The 12,811-nt window shown below is 35.4% G+C and overlaps 1 protein-coding gene across 1 annotated transcript in view; it reads right to left on the bottom strand.

Moving 5' to 3' along the window:
- Positions 1-12,811, bottom strand: part of ATRNL1 (attractin like 1) — a gene marked incomplete at both ends in the record, with an annotated part of 524,731 nt that overhangs the window by 436,391 nt on the left and 75,529 nt on the right. The window contains 2 exons of the mRNA XM_082310449.1: positions 2,425-2,608; positions 10,308-10,563. Coding sequence (XP_082166575.1) covers positions 2,425-2,608; positions 10,308-10,563 — 440 coding nt within the window. The remainder of the gene's footprint in view (positions 1-2,424; positions 2,609-10,307; positions 10,564-12,811) is intronic.

The following is a 12,811-nucleotide window of genomic DNA, read 5'->3' on the forward strand; positions in this document are numbered from 1 at the left end:
TCATCAGTTAACAACATACAAAATTAGGAATGACAAGGAAATAGAACAAGACACCCTTTTTAACAATTATTTTCAACTACTAATGGAGGAATACTGCTGCTATGAGTTGAAAGAATGATAATATACTAACCTGTTGTCCTTATCCATTCGGACTATAGATTTCTTTCTGTCTTTTGCTTTACCAGTTTTCTACAGTTCCCACCTCTTAATTTACATTAATTGCTATACACTAGGCTCTGTCTTGATTATCCTGCCTTGCAGCTGTCTACAACTATTTGTCTTGATCACCAAAGGCCCAAAGAGCTGTACACTGTTCCAGGGAAAACTAAGGACACTCTCCTCTCCACAGTGGATATAACAGCAATCCTCGCAGTTTTTTGTTGGGCTACACACTTTTCTACTTGTCACACAACTGCATTGCTCCAGCCCTGGTCCCCACATTGTACAGGCGTTTTTTTCCCCCCCTAATTTTTGCGTATTGTGTGCTGAGTTTCATCCCTTCTGATAACAGTAACTTTTCCCCAGGATTCAGTAGAAGTAGAAGTGTAATACAGACCAAGTTTGTTAATTTGGCCATGATTTTCACTGCTCATTAGCATCACTGATGAGACCAATCTTCAGAACTCTCCAACACATACCAACCTCACGTAAATTATGTGAGAGTCTCAGCACACTTTGCACTGAATTCATTATTTATGCACATATACGTGTATCTGCAAACATTAGTCCATGTTAACTATACCGATGCCAAGCATTGCATACAGCAGCATGATATGATATAATGGTAACAGAAATATCCAGGAGCCAGCAGGTCCTTCCACTGTTTCAGGCCATTATCTAAGCCCAGCACCACATTGCCCCCCAACTGCCAACTGCAGCGGTATGCAAATAATGCAAAGCAATGCAGGCATTACAAACACTGTAATCCTCCATCCTAGGTTAGAAATAATGTTCACACTAGGAATTAATATATCACCCCCTCACATTCCAAGAAACATAAAGCTTATGCCTAATTGATATGAAGAAATGAAAACCACATGCCACTGAATAAAACAAGTAATCAGCTTTGTATACCAAGACTTAGTGAAGCATATGAACTTCAGCCAGATCAGACAGAGAAACAGAGAGTGAGTGCAAGAGAAAACCAGAGACAGTGAGGACAAGCAAACGCGAGTGTGAAAAAAGCCATGTACACGGGCACGAGAAAGCTGTCGTGATTCCACCTCTTCCTCATACCCCACCTAGCCAGTGGCACGTTCAGGCTCAGTGGCCTCACTGAGTGCTTTGAATACTGATTACGTCACAGACACGGTAAACAAAGATTTTATTACTACGTGGCATTACCCCATCCTCTCAGCCAGTTTTCAGTCCCATAGTACAGTTGACTTCCAGTGTAATACTCACGAAACAAATAAAAGAGAAGTTCTCTAGAAGCTGCAGAGAATGCCACATTGGTATGGAGTAGATAATAGCATTCATTATTAGTTTTTAGATGAATAATGAACAAAAATATTCCAATAATTATTATTATATTGTTGAACAGACCTTCAAAGGATACAATATTACTTTGTTCCAAGAATAGAGCATAATAAGAGAGCATTAAAATTCCAGCAATTTAAAAATACATTAAAAGGGACAAAAAGTTCTTGTAATAATGTTTCTAAGTGCCATGAGCTAGTGGCATTCAAAATCAAGAGCCTCTGAAATCAAACCCACATATTTCCAACATCTGAGAGCAAGTCTTGTGTGCTTAAAGTTAAGCCACTAGTGCTCAACACAAATGTTAAATTGCAATGATAAAATGTTCCAAGAAATAGTTCTTGATCTCAAATCATCTCTAAGGTAAGAAAAAACATTTAAGGTTACTTTCTATACACAACATATAAGTAGCATTCATAAGTTACAATAAACTCGATGGACAAGAAACCGACAAAAATAGAAACACCAAGAACGTTAATAGCTAAGGATCTCTATAGAATACCAGGAATTTTCTCTCTTATTTCTGATAGTTTTGTGAAAAATAACCTTCCACAGGTCTTATATTTCTCTACTTATTTATAAAATAACAGGTACTTGAATGTGCATCAGCAGTATATTCCTACCATGTGGAAACAGTACATGTGTAATATCTCCGCATGACGGTTATGTCTGGATATAAGAACCTTTTCTTAATTTGTAGAACATGTGCAAATCTTCCTCCCTGCCATTCCTTCGATGTGTAGCTCCATTAATCCACTGGCTAAAGTCTAATCCCTCACCACAATTCTTCCATTTTGTTGCAGCGAATGTACTGTTCTGTAACATGCAAAGGATATGGAGGCACCTACGTGACTTTGCTAGAACCTTACTCCACCTTACTCTATGCTTATGGGTTTGTTTTCAGTAACGAATAACTTGGTTTCCTATGTTAGAAATCCCACTTACCATGTCCGAGTATTAACTTCGTATTTGTAAAGATCATCCACTAATCCATATTTATTGCCAGGTAATGCTTTGTATCCACCATGGACATAAACAGATTTTGTCAGTTCATCATAGACACTAGTATGGCCATATCCACCTTGCACAATTGCTCCTTTTGTTTCTGGTACGAGCCAAGAATTAGACCCTGGAACAGATGTACAAAAGACATAGGCTTAAGGCTTACTATTGCTAACACAAAATACTAGGAGTTTTAAGTATATAAAATCATTTTCACTATAATTCTAAATACAGCAATTACTAGGGACTTATTTTAAGAAGCAATTTTAAACCAATGTATCAAAATATCTGCAATTGGATAATGTTATTAGACTGTTATCTGCTATTCTTAATTAAATCACAAAAACAGTGTTGTTACAGGTGCCAGGCAGTATCTCATACTCTCCCATGTGTCAGTTCAGCACACATACATAAGCAGGGGGGAAAAAAAAAAAAAAAAAAGCCCAAACCTTTTGGAAAATACAAAATCAAGAGTTACGATTAATTCTTTCAACCTTAACTTTGTCCTGCCAGAGATGGCTGATGAGAATTCAGTGCTCCAGCTCCTTCAGCTGCATTAGGAACACCTGTACTCAATCATGGGGAAACTGCCTGGAGAAGCCTGGCAGAAACTGAACTGATGTGAGTTGTGAGAAGCATGTAACGTAAGGTAGCTCAGAGTACGCATGGATACAGATAGACACTTTGCTAGCAAACTGTAAAATTACTGAGCTAAAATCAGTTTCCAACTACTGTTTCTTAGTTATTTAACTGCAAAAATACCTACTCAGCTGCCAAAAACTCACAAAAGGATAATTTGATAGCAACTCATTAAACTGGCACTAAATCCACATTTTACATCACATCATTAATAACTGCAAAGAGACACCAAATAAAACCATTCACAATAGCTGTTATGACTGAAGAGTAGAACAGAATTGGAAACTATTTTATCATAGCTATAAAAAAGGTAGAGAGGTTAAGTGACTTCTTGTTGCCTGTGGCCCTGAAATTTCCATTTTTTTCCCCTCCATCTTCCCAGCTGATGACATAAGCCACAATAAGAGCAAGCCAGGAGGTAAGTGTTTCCTGTAGAAGCCAGCCTACTCAAAAGAACCTATGATGATTAGGCAGCCAGTTTTATAGATATGAAATGGAAGAAATAATTCACCTACAGCCTCTTGAAGATTATGTCAGAAGAATAGAAAGCATGGACAAGGACTTCCAAAATGGAGCAGTCTCCTAATTCTTAACCTAAATTGGCTGCCATTATGAAGGTATTTACCCAAGGCTAGCACATAACACCGTACACCTTGTTTCATCCAAAAGTTAATTTAAATTCCATTTCAATTTTTATCTGATATTATGTAGGTAGTTTACCTCTTTCCTCTGGATTCTTCTGTTCAGTGAAAAGACTCATGACTTTCAGTTATTTCTGTTGCTATTCTACTTTCATTAAATGGTTTCCAGGCACTGCCTCTATAAGCAAGTTACGTTTTTTTCAGTAACGAGTGAGTACAGCAAGTTATAAAGTATAGGTTAAACTGGAAGACTTGTGCTGATTTTTTGTGTGTATGAATCCTGATATTTGTGTAATACACTATTCATATCTGACACAGTATATTTACATTATTCAGTAAGTAGTATATATGTATATATATATACACACACATAAGTATATATATTATGTAGCGTAATGTAACTAGTATTTTATTCCAATCTCTAGTTGGATATTATCAAGATTATTAAGAACTGCAACTCTGAACACAAACATCAAATTCGTACCAGTAATACTGTATTTTACATACATATTACCTTGCTAACAAACATATTTACTTGATACAATTCATGTAAAAGGGTTTGTGAGGAGTCAACCTGCAGATACATCTTTCTATCACCAACACAATCCTCATTTTTTCATTTAAACAGTGATCACCCTAAAGGTTGGCATATATGCTTTTCAGAGAAAAAATGACTATTTCTCCACATAAATTTACACAAAGGTGTTCATCATATGCATAACAGAATATTTTGCATTTTTATCTGACTAGTTCATGTAGCATTTAGAACACTGTCAGAGTAAAATTGCATATTGCATAGCTTTACATGACTTGCACAGAAATATGAATAGCTGTTCCTTCTTGCGTAATAAAAAATATATGCTATGGAGAACTACCTAAATTTGAGAGCAGAGGTCCAGCAACATCTTTCCGAAATAAAAGTCAAAAGCAATATTACGGTTTCTCCTTCTATTTCTCATTCTAAAATTTAGTTGAGCTGCCTGAATTTTGAATACTGAAATGTATATATGCAGTTTTGATCTCTTTAACACTTCTTCAGCATCTTGAATATTGCACCATTCAGACCAAAAAAAATACACTTCTGTCTGAATTTAAAGATATTACTATGCATATGATCTGCTTTTTTTTTTTTTATCAATTCATTGATATGGATCTTCACCTATCTTTTTTTTAAACAGAAATACAATTTGTATTGACGGTATTTACATAACACTTCTCATACTCAAAGAGATCCCACTCTTTCTATTCATTAGAGCAGATGAAGTACTCGATTGACCAAATCAGTCATGTGAAACTCTGCATCCTCAACAGCTTAAAAGCCAAATACAGAAAGAGCTCTATGAATAAGCAAACCAGAAATAAGGAAATATGGATATTTTTTTTCTTTATTTCCTAGATTTCAATTTGTAAGTCTAATAGACAGTGTAAAAATAAAGTCAAATGAATTTTGAAAAAAAATCACAAAAAAGAAAATCATTCCAGTAATAGGGGCTTCTACTTTTCATTTGTAATTTGACTTTTTTTATCAACATCTGGGCCAGCTTCCAGAGATTTCTGCTACATAAAGTTTCTCCTGAAGCAAGTCACTATGATAACTTCAGATAATTAAATCTGTCGGGTACTGAACAGCTGGACACAGTTACATGCTGCAATATTCTGGGCACCTTTGTCAACAGAATCACGCACTTCATGTCCAGCTTTACCATGATCATTTCCAGGAGACTGATCAAGTGAAAGAAAAAAAGAAAAAAGGCATCTACAAAAACATGTAAACAGAAAAACAAATTGCAGCTGAGATAGACGCTAAAATCACTAATTTAACGTACTGAAGCTGGGGGTATGACTCCATTCCAAAATTCTGACAGACACAGCAAGTGAAATTGCAGGCCCAGTAGCAAGCATTTTAAATAAAGCTAGCTAGATATTACCAACGAACAGCAACCATGGTGCTGACGTTAAAGACCAGAGGGAGGAGAAACAAGATCCGGACAATTACAGACCTTAACCTTGCCTCAGTAATATGCAGAGGTTTAAAACAAAGGCTTTTAGAAAAAAGGACAAATAAAAAAAAGTTGAAATAATGGCAACCTGTTTCACTGGACAATATACATTTACCAAACCATTTACATCACATTTACCTAAAAACCAATTATCTACAGAAGGAAGTGGAGGTGTTCTCGGTATCTGGGCTTCAATAATGTCCTTACTATAGTGTCACAATGGGAAATTAGTAAACAAGCCATTATAACGGAATGGGATTCGGGCACTGAACAAGAAGCAGCAATGAACAATCCTGAGAGGTGCTGGGATTACCAGGGAGACTTCTTGAGGATCAGAATGGGTGCATTTTATAACATTGTCACAAATTTAAGGTGTAATAATTGCATAAATTTAGACACTCTCAATTCACAGAAGCAGCAGAAAAAACATGCAGAATGAACTGGATGATCTTGGCTACTGGACAAAATGGATCAAAATTCAAAAATAACTTAAAGATATTGTGCACTAGGATTAGCAACATGAACTTGTATAAAATGGAAGCTCATCAGTTGATAATGACTGAGAAGAATGAGTAGGAGCACTGCTTCATCAGAGAAAGTCTATGAGCCATTAATGACTTTCTCATGGATGCAGTACAAATGCCATTTTACTACATACCAAGTGAGGCGATCCCAATAAAGTAGGATTAAAGTTATTTAGCCAGGCACTAGTGAAATCTCACCTAGAATATCCCACAGGCTTTCTAATCATCCATGCTCAAGAGAGATGAACTCCTTGTGGAAAAGTCACAGAGATGAACTATTAGAATGACAGCAGAATAGATGAGGTTGCCTTAATTAGCCTTGCAAAAGGGAGGATTGATATCTATAAATATAATTTAAAGAGAATTCCAGGAAGGGACATGAGCTGCTTACATTAAACAACGTTATCACCCAGAAAACAACTGAATATAAACTGGCCATTGATAAAGGTAGGCTATGAATTAGAAGATGCTTAGTCACTAAAATTATAACCAATTTTCCAATGAGACTGTGAACAAAACCCAAACTGTTTAAGATTAATATTCATATATTTTTGAAAGGAGTTATAAAATATGGTGTTTACATTTAAAAACCACTGATTTTGATGGCCAAGGTGACAAATTCCAGCCTCTTGCTCACAGGAGGTTAATCACATCCAAAGATGTAACACCATTCCACCATCAAAGAATGCAAAGCAAGTGAAATAAGAGACAAAACCTTCTTTCTTTTTTTCAGTTCATTTCTTTGTATGAAACTGATGAGGATGGCCAAATCAAGAAAAACTGCAACTTTGTGCAATAATCATTTTATCATTCAAAATAAAATAATTAAAATAGCATTTTGAGATAAGGTTGTTTCTAAAAATATGTTTGAAAAAAATTTTTTTTCTAATATGCAGTAATAAATCCACTAAAAAAAATTCAGGGAAAGGTAGATACGTTGGCCTGATCTGGCCTTACCACAATACAACCTTTGAACAGATTAGGTAAAAAGAACAAAATGTCCAAGAAGCACCTCAGTGTGCCATCTTCATTTCACTGCAGTGACAAACTTTAAAATTTTTTGAGCAACCATGAAGCTTATACTAACTTACAAAACAGAGGAAACTCATGTTACATCATAGGGCCATTTCTTTTAACACTATTTCAAAGAAAAAGTTTTAATCAAAAGCAACCTATAACCTACTTCTAAAGTCATAAAAAAATCACCCTAAAAAACAGCATGATGTGCCGCTATTCCAACCAAATCTGTCTTCTAAAAAAAATACAATAAAATCACAGAAGACTTATTCAGAAGTTTCTTAATATATAAGAAGCTTTTATAAGCCTCAGCTAAAACAAAACACCATTATTATATTCACCTTGAGACTCACATTGAGATTCTTAGAAGGTTTATGAGGTATTGCTAACCTAAAGGGAAATAAATTTCCCTGGGGAGTAACCCAGAAAAGCTTTATGGTTCAAGTTAGTAAAATCATTCACATAATCCCCATACCAGGATTTATTGGTTCCTCAAAAGTCGTAAGTCTAGGTATAGCAAGAAAGGACAACAGGAAGCTCTTTTGTTCTTGCAACAACAGCGTACCTTTGGAGTAGAAATTAATTCCTGTGCTTTTGCATAGTGAAAATCTGCCTGAAAACCATCTCCGATTTTTCCAGAACGTATTTGACTTTGATAGAGATTACTTTCTTCACTAATCAGACAATGTCAGAAAAGTTTTCAGACCACACACGCATTTGATTCACATGTTTTGTTAATAGGAACTGCATACCTATGTGAAAAGCTAGGGAATCCACAAACAGTTTAAACTTCTTTAGATGTTTCTTGACCCAGACGCCATGGAAATCAGGGTCACAGTAACTAAAGAAGGCTTTAGCACCACAATTCCACATATCAAGTTAATCAAAGTTAATTAACAGGACTGGATCACTAGAGGTTTCAATTCATATGAGCCAAAGGGTAAGCTGCCTCTTTCCATGCCTCTTTCTTTTAGTAGGCATCTGGCAAACACTTGAAAATAGCCTTTATTAGAACTAAAAGCCATGACTGATAACATTCAGACAGAATAAAGGAGTAGAATTTGAAATGTTAAGGCAATGTATGTTTTAAAAGCAAGCAGAGAGAGAGAAAATGGGACTCTAATTATTCTTTACATAATATCAGAAGCTCTTTTCTATAACAATTTTTCTTTCCTATTCAGGTGGTTTCACGGCAATACTTCTACCACTTCCTATGTCTTCTAAGTTTGGATTCTAAGCTGCTAAACTCCCCCCCAAAAAATAGTCAGTCAAACCGCCATCTGGAATTTTATGGTGAAAAATGATCCTACAGCTGCAAAATGGTAGATAAATGCTACGGCTGACACAGAATTCAGGAAATTTTGCCACAAAATTCATATACCTTAGGAGGGAAGGGAAGGAGGGAGATGCAATGAGGTAAAATGAAACATGAGAATTATCCACAGCAGAAATGGTTCAGTTACATCATATAGACCATGTTCTGCAAAGCACTGCATGCACCAAGCATCTTTCATCATATGAGCAGACTCACTGAAACCAATGAGTTTCCACAGTAATACCCTATATTGTTATGTTTAGTTTATATTTGATGTAAATGAAGCATAGTTTTTCTAAGAAACTAAATTTCTCACTAATATGTGATAAAATTATCATCTTGGAAAGGAGACATAAAAACTTGAGAATAATTCAGACCCATAATAACTGCCAGAGAAATAAGTGCTTTCTCCTACTCAAAGCTTATCACCATGGTATGAAAGGTTTGGGGTTTTTTTCTTCGTTTGTTTGTTTTATATAGGCTTAGTTATGGTCTGTTTTATTAATCCTTCACAAACATAGCTTTAACATTAAAAAAAAATTAAAATAGGAACAAGTTGTACATTTCAACCATAAGGCCAGCAATAAAATCCGCCAGACAGAAAATTTCACACTAAGTGAATCGTGTACTCCTCGTCCTTCTCATTTCCCTGTTCATAATTAAACTAACCACAATAATAGGTGAGAACAATACTGGTACTTCTACTCCAGTCTAAATAAGCAGCATGTGAAGAAGCAAATAATTCGAAGTTCCAAGAGGCATTAGAGTGAATGAGCACGCAGAAAACTAGAACATATTATCTTCAAGAAAAAAAAATATCTCTTGTAGGTTTAAAAAAAAAAAAAAAAAAAAAAACCTTTCAGAAATTCACTTTTTTTAAACAAAAGGCCTTTAATACTTAACAAATCTTACAATATTGTTGTGAAACATCATTCTAAGACCAGAGTTTTATAGTAGCTTTATGCAGTTTAATCAAATTTTTCAGTGTGGATAAAGCACATCATGGTGCTCTTCCTCTTATTCCCATTCTCTTTTATCCTTATTCAACATTGTTATGAAATTTCAAAACTACCATCATAAGAACCCACAAGGGAAATCCCAGAGAGATGTGGCAGGTTATTTAAAGAACTAATGTTATTTTTCTCTTATTTTCTCTAGTAGCAACATGTATACACTTTAGAGAGAACCCTACATACAATGATGAACTAAGCTATTACATTTCGAAATTCAGGATGAAAACATTACAGGAACATTAAAGAACCTTCAAAATAACTAAACTATTGGAGTAGGCACTGTTCATTGTATTCTGTTTTGCCCTTTCTCTTTTTGCTCTAGTTATTCTTTTTTGCTGTCTACTCTGTGGTAAAACCAGTAAGTCTGTGGTAAAGAAAAGTAACTCAACACAACAATAACCACTTTGTGGAATTTCTGGTTTCAACCTTTACCCCCTTTAGAGTACCACAGCCATGTACACAGTAACACATAGTCAAAGCCATTATACTGCAAACGTGTATGAAATGCTACTGCTTAACAAGAAATCTGATCCACATAATTTGAAGGAAAAAAGATGAGGTTTTATTATTTTGCAAAATACATATTTTTCTTTGTGAAAACAGGCATGTTCTTTGCTTTAAATCCTGATTTTTTTTTTTTATCAGTACATGAAAAAAATTATTTGAAAGTGACTTACTGATGTAGTATTCTTGCACAATGCTTGTGTAACCATATATGGCAGAATATCCAAAAATGATAATCATAACCACATCTCTGCTGTCCAGCTCTACTATGTGTGCTGAATGACCTTCCACAGCATATTGTTGGCCATGTACAAGTACTGCAGGAGATCTGGAACTCCATGTTTGACTGTGTATGTTGAAAATCCACAGCTCATCAGTAACATTCCCATTATTTGTTTCAATTTTGCCCCCATACATGTAGATGTCTTCCTGTAAAAATTAGAAGGGAGAGAAGATAAAGCAAATAATGGATTACAGAAAGGTAACATCTGAACTGCATACTTCTGTGCTGCCTAATATTTCATAACTGATCAATCTGATTTAAATGTTCACATTTAACTAATACTACATTAACCAGCTGAATATCAGACACTAATCCCAGCCAATGATATTTAAACTAAACCGACAATGATGATAAGGAGACTATTTCTCTGAAAAATAAACCCAGCCATGAAAATGACACCAAAATGAATCTCAACTGGATTACTTCAAGCAGAAAAACTTTAATTACATGGCTCTTCTAATTCATACTGCAGCAGTCTATTAGAAAAAAAAAAACTAAACAGAAAGGATATTATATTGTCTTCTCAAGGAACAGTTCACAGAACTAAAATGTGATTTTCCACACAGTCTACAGGGATTTCATTCAGCATGTGCACAAGAGAGCACATTCTCTCTTAATAGCAAAGTAACGTAGGTCCTGAGAAACTTCACAGTCATCAGAGCCCAAAGAAAAGGGACAATGTGTGTATAGCATCCTCTCAGGCACATGTGCTAAAACCAAATCCCATAAGAGGGTACTTTGAGTTCTTTTAAAGGGATGCAAAACAGATTTTCCAGTCTTCATTAACCAAACACCTCAAACAGCAATGCCATCTGTTTTGATAAGTAATGAATGATTTACTTAAATATTGACTGAAAGGAAATCTTACTAAATCTCAAACTTCATCTAGAGTAGCAAACCAAGGCACAAAAAGTCACAGAACATATTCCAGCTTGTTGGCTTCACAGACTGGCTCAAGGACAGTTTATCCTGGGTAGAAAAAACTGCCTCTGTTTCCGAGAATGATACTTAGTCTTTGCTAGGACATACCAGAACCACATGCACTCTGCATCCTGTGTGTCTGTGCAGTTGGCAGTTATCTTCTGCATACTGCAATGTAATATTCTAGGGTTTACCCTAAATTCAATTTTACCTGGGTAAAGAAAAGAAAAGAAAAGAAAAAAGAAAAAAAAAAGAAGGAAGCTGCAGGTTTAGCACATTTGGCAAAGTTTTGCTTGGCATGGAACACTAAGCCTCAGAAAAAGAGGCTAGAATATAAAGAAACTACCTAATATAAGAAGTTTGGATCAGCCATGCAGAAATTTCAGACTTATTGTACAAGAAGTTGATGGGATCTAAATCAAAATGTAAACTGCATGCTATTATCATCATACACATCAAGAAAGATGAACTCAAACTGGCAGGCATGTAAAATATAGATGATCAGTAGAATGACACTCTATTTAGTCCAGCAAAACAAAGGCTTGAATGGGTTATAATGTTGTCTATATACCTGTGGTTGATGGTAAACAACAGAGTCCAGGACCACACGAAAAACTTCCTCATTACTCAGAGAGATTAGTCAGTAAATGGCCAACCAAACTGCCTGACCTGTCTTGAAGAGTACACTTGAAATTTATGCAGGATTTGCAACTATATTTCCATTTGAGGAAGGTAAATATTTCTTGATTTGGAACTTGAAGTTGCTCCTAGGTAGTGATACTCTGTGTTACCGATTAGTTTGGGCTGGTGGTGTTGGAACAAAAGGTGTTCACATCCTTCAACAGGAATTTGTAGTAGGATTACATATATATATCTGAACTCATTGTTTTCCTATGAGATAAAACAACATTTCAAAGAGTGTGCACTGATCCAAAGGAATGGCTTAAACAAATATTGTTCTTGAAAGGATTGTATGTATGTGGCTCATTCATTACACTGCCACATCGATCTCAAAAGGCAAATCAGCATCACTAACATAGTGGACCAATTATTTTTTTTATTTTTAAATGCAGATAACAGACTACAGCAGAAAGACAGAGCTAATTAGGGAGTTGCAGGTGCTGTATAACAATATTTGAAAAAAAAGATTTCTGACACTGAGGAAAGACACTACACAAAAAAAGGTGACCTCAAGAGCTGCATGAACTTTGAAACGATTACTCACACAGCTGACAGTAAGAAAGTCCTCCTCACAGTTCTGCTTAAATGATTCAAAGTTCAGATAAAAGAACACTTCTGTGAGGAGCAATCTTTATAAATGACACAGCAGATCCTGTACACAAGACTATTCACAGAGAAAAAGACAAGAAGGTCATGACAACTGCTTTATCAACCACAAAAACAGATTTAACTAAGCTTTGCTCAGGGCTATTTCTGAGATTAAGAAGTTCCTAGTGCTGCTGAAAAACACTT

The sequence above is a fragment of the Platalea leucorodia genome (assembly GCF_965183815.1).
Source record: "Platalea leucorodia genome assembly, chromosome: 4".
NCBI lineage: Eukaryota > Metazoa > Chordata > Aves > Pelecaniformes > Threskiornithidae > Platalea > Platalea leucorodia.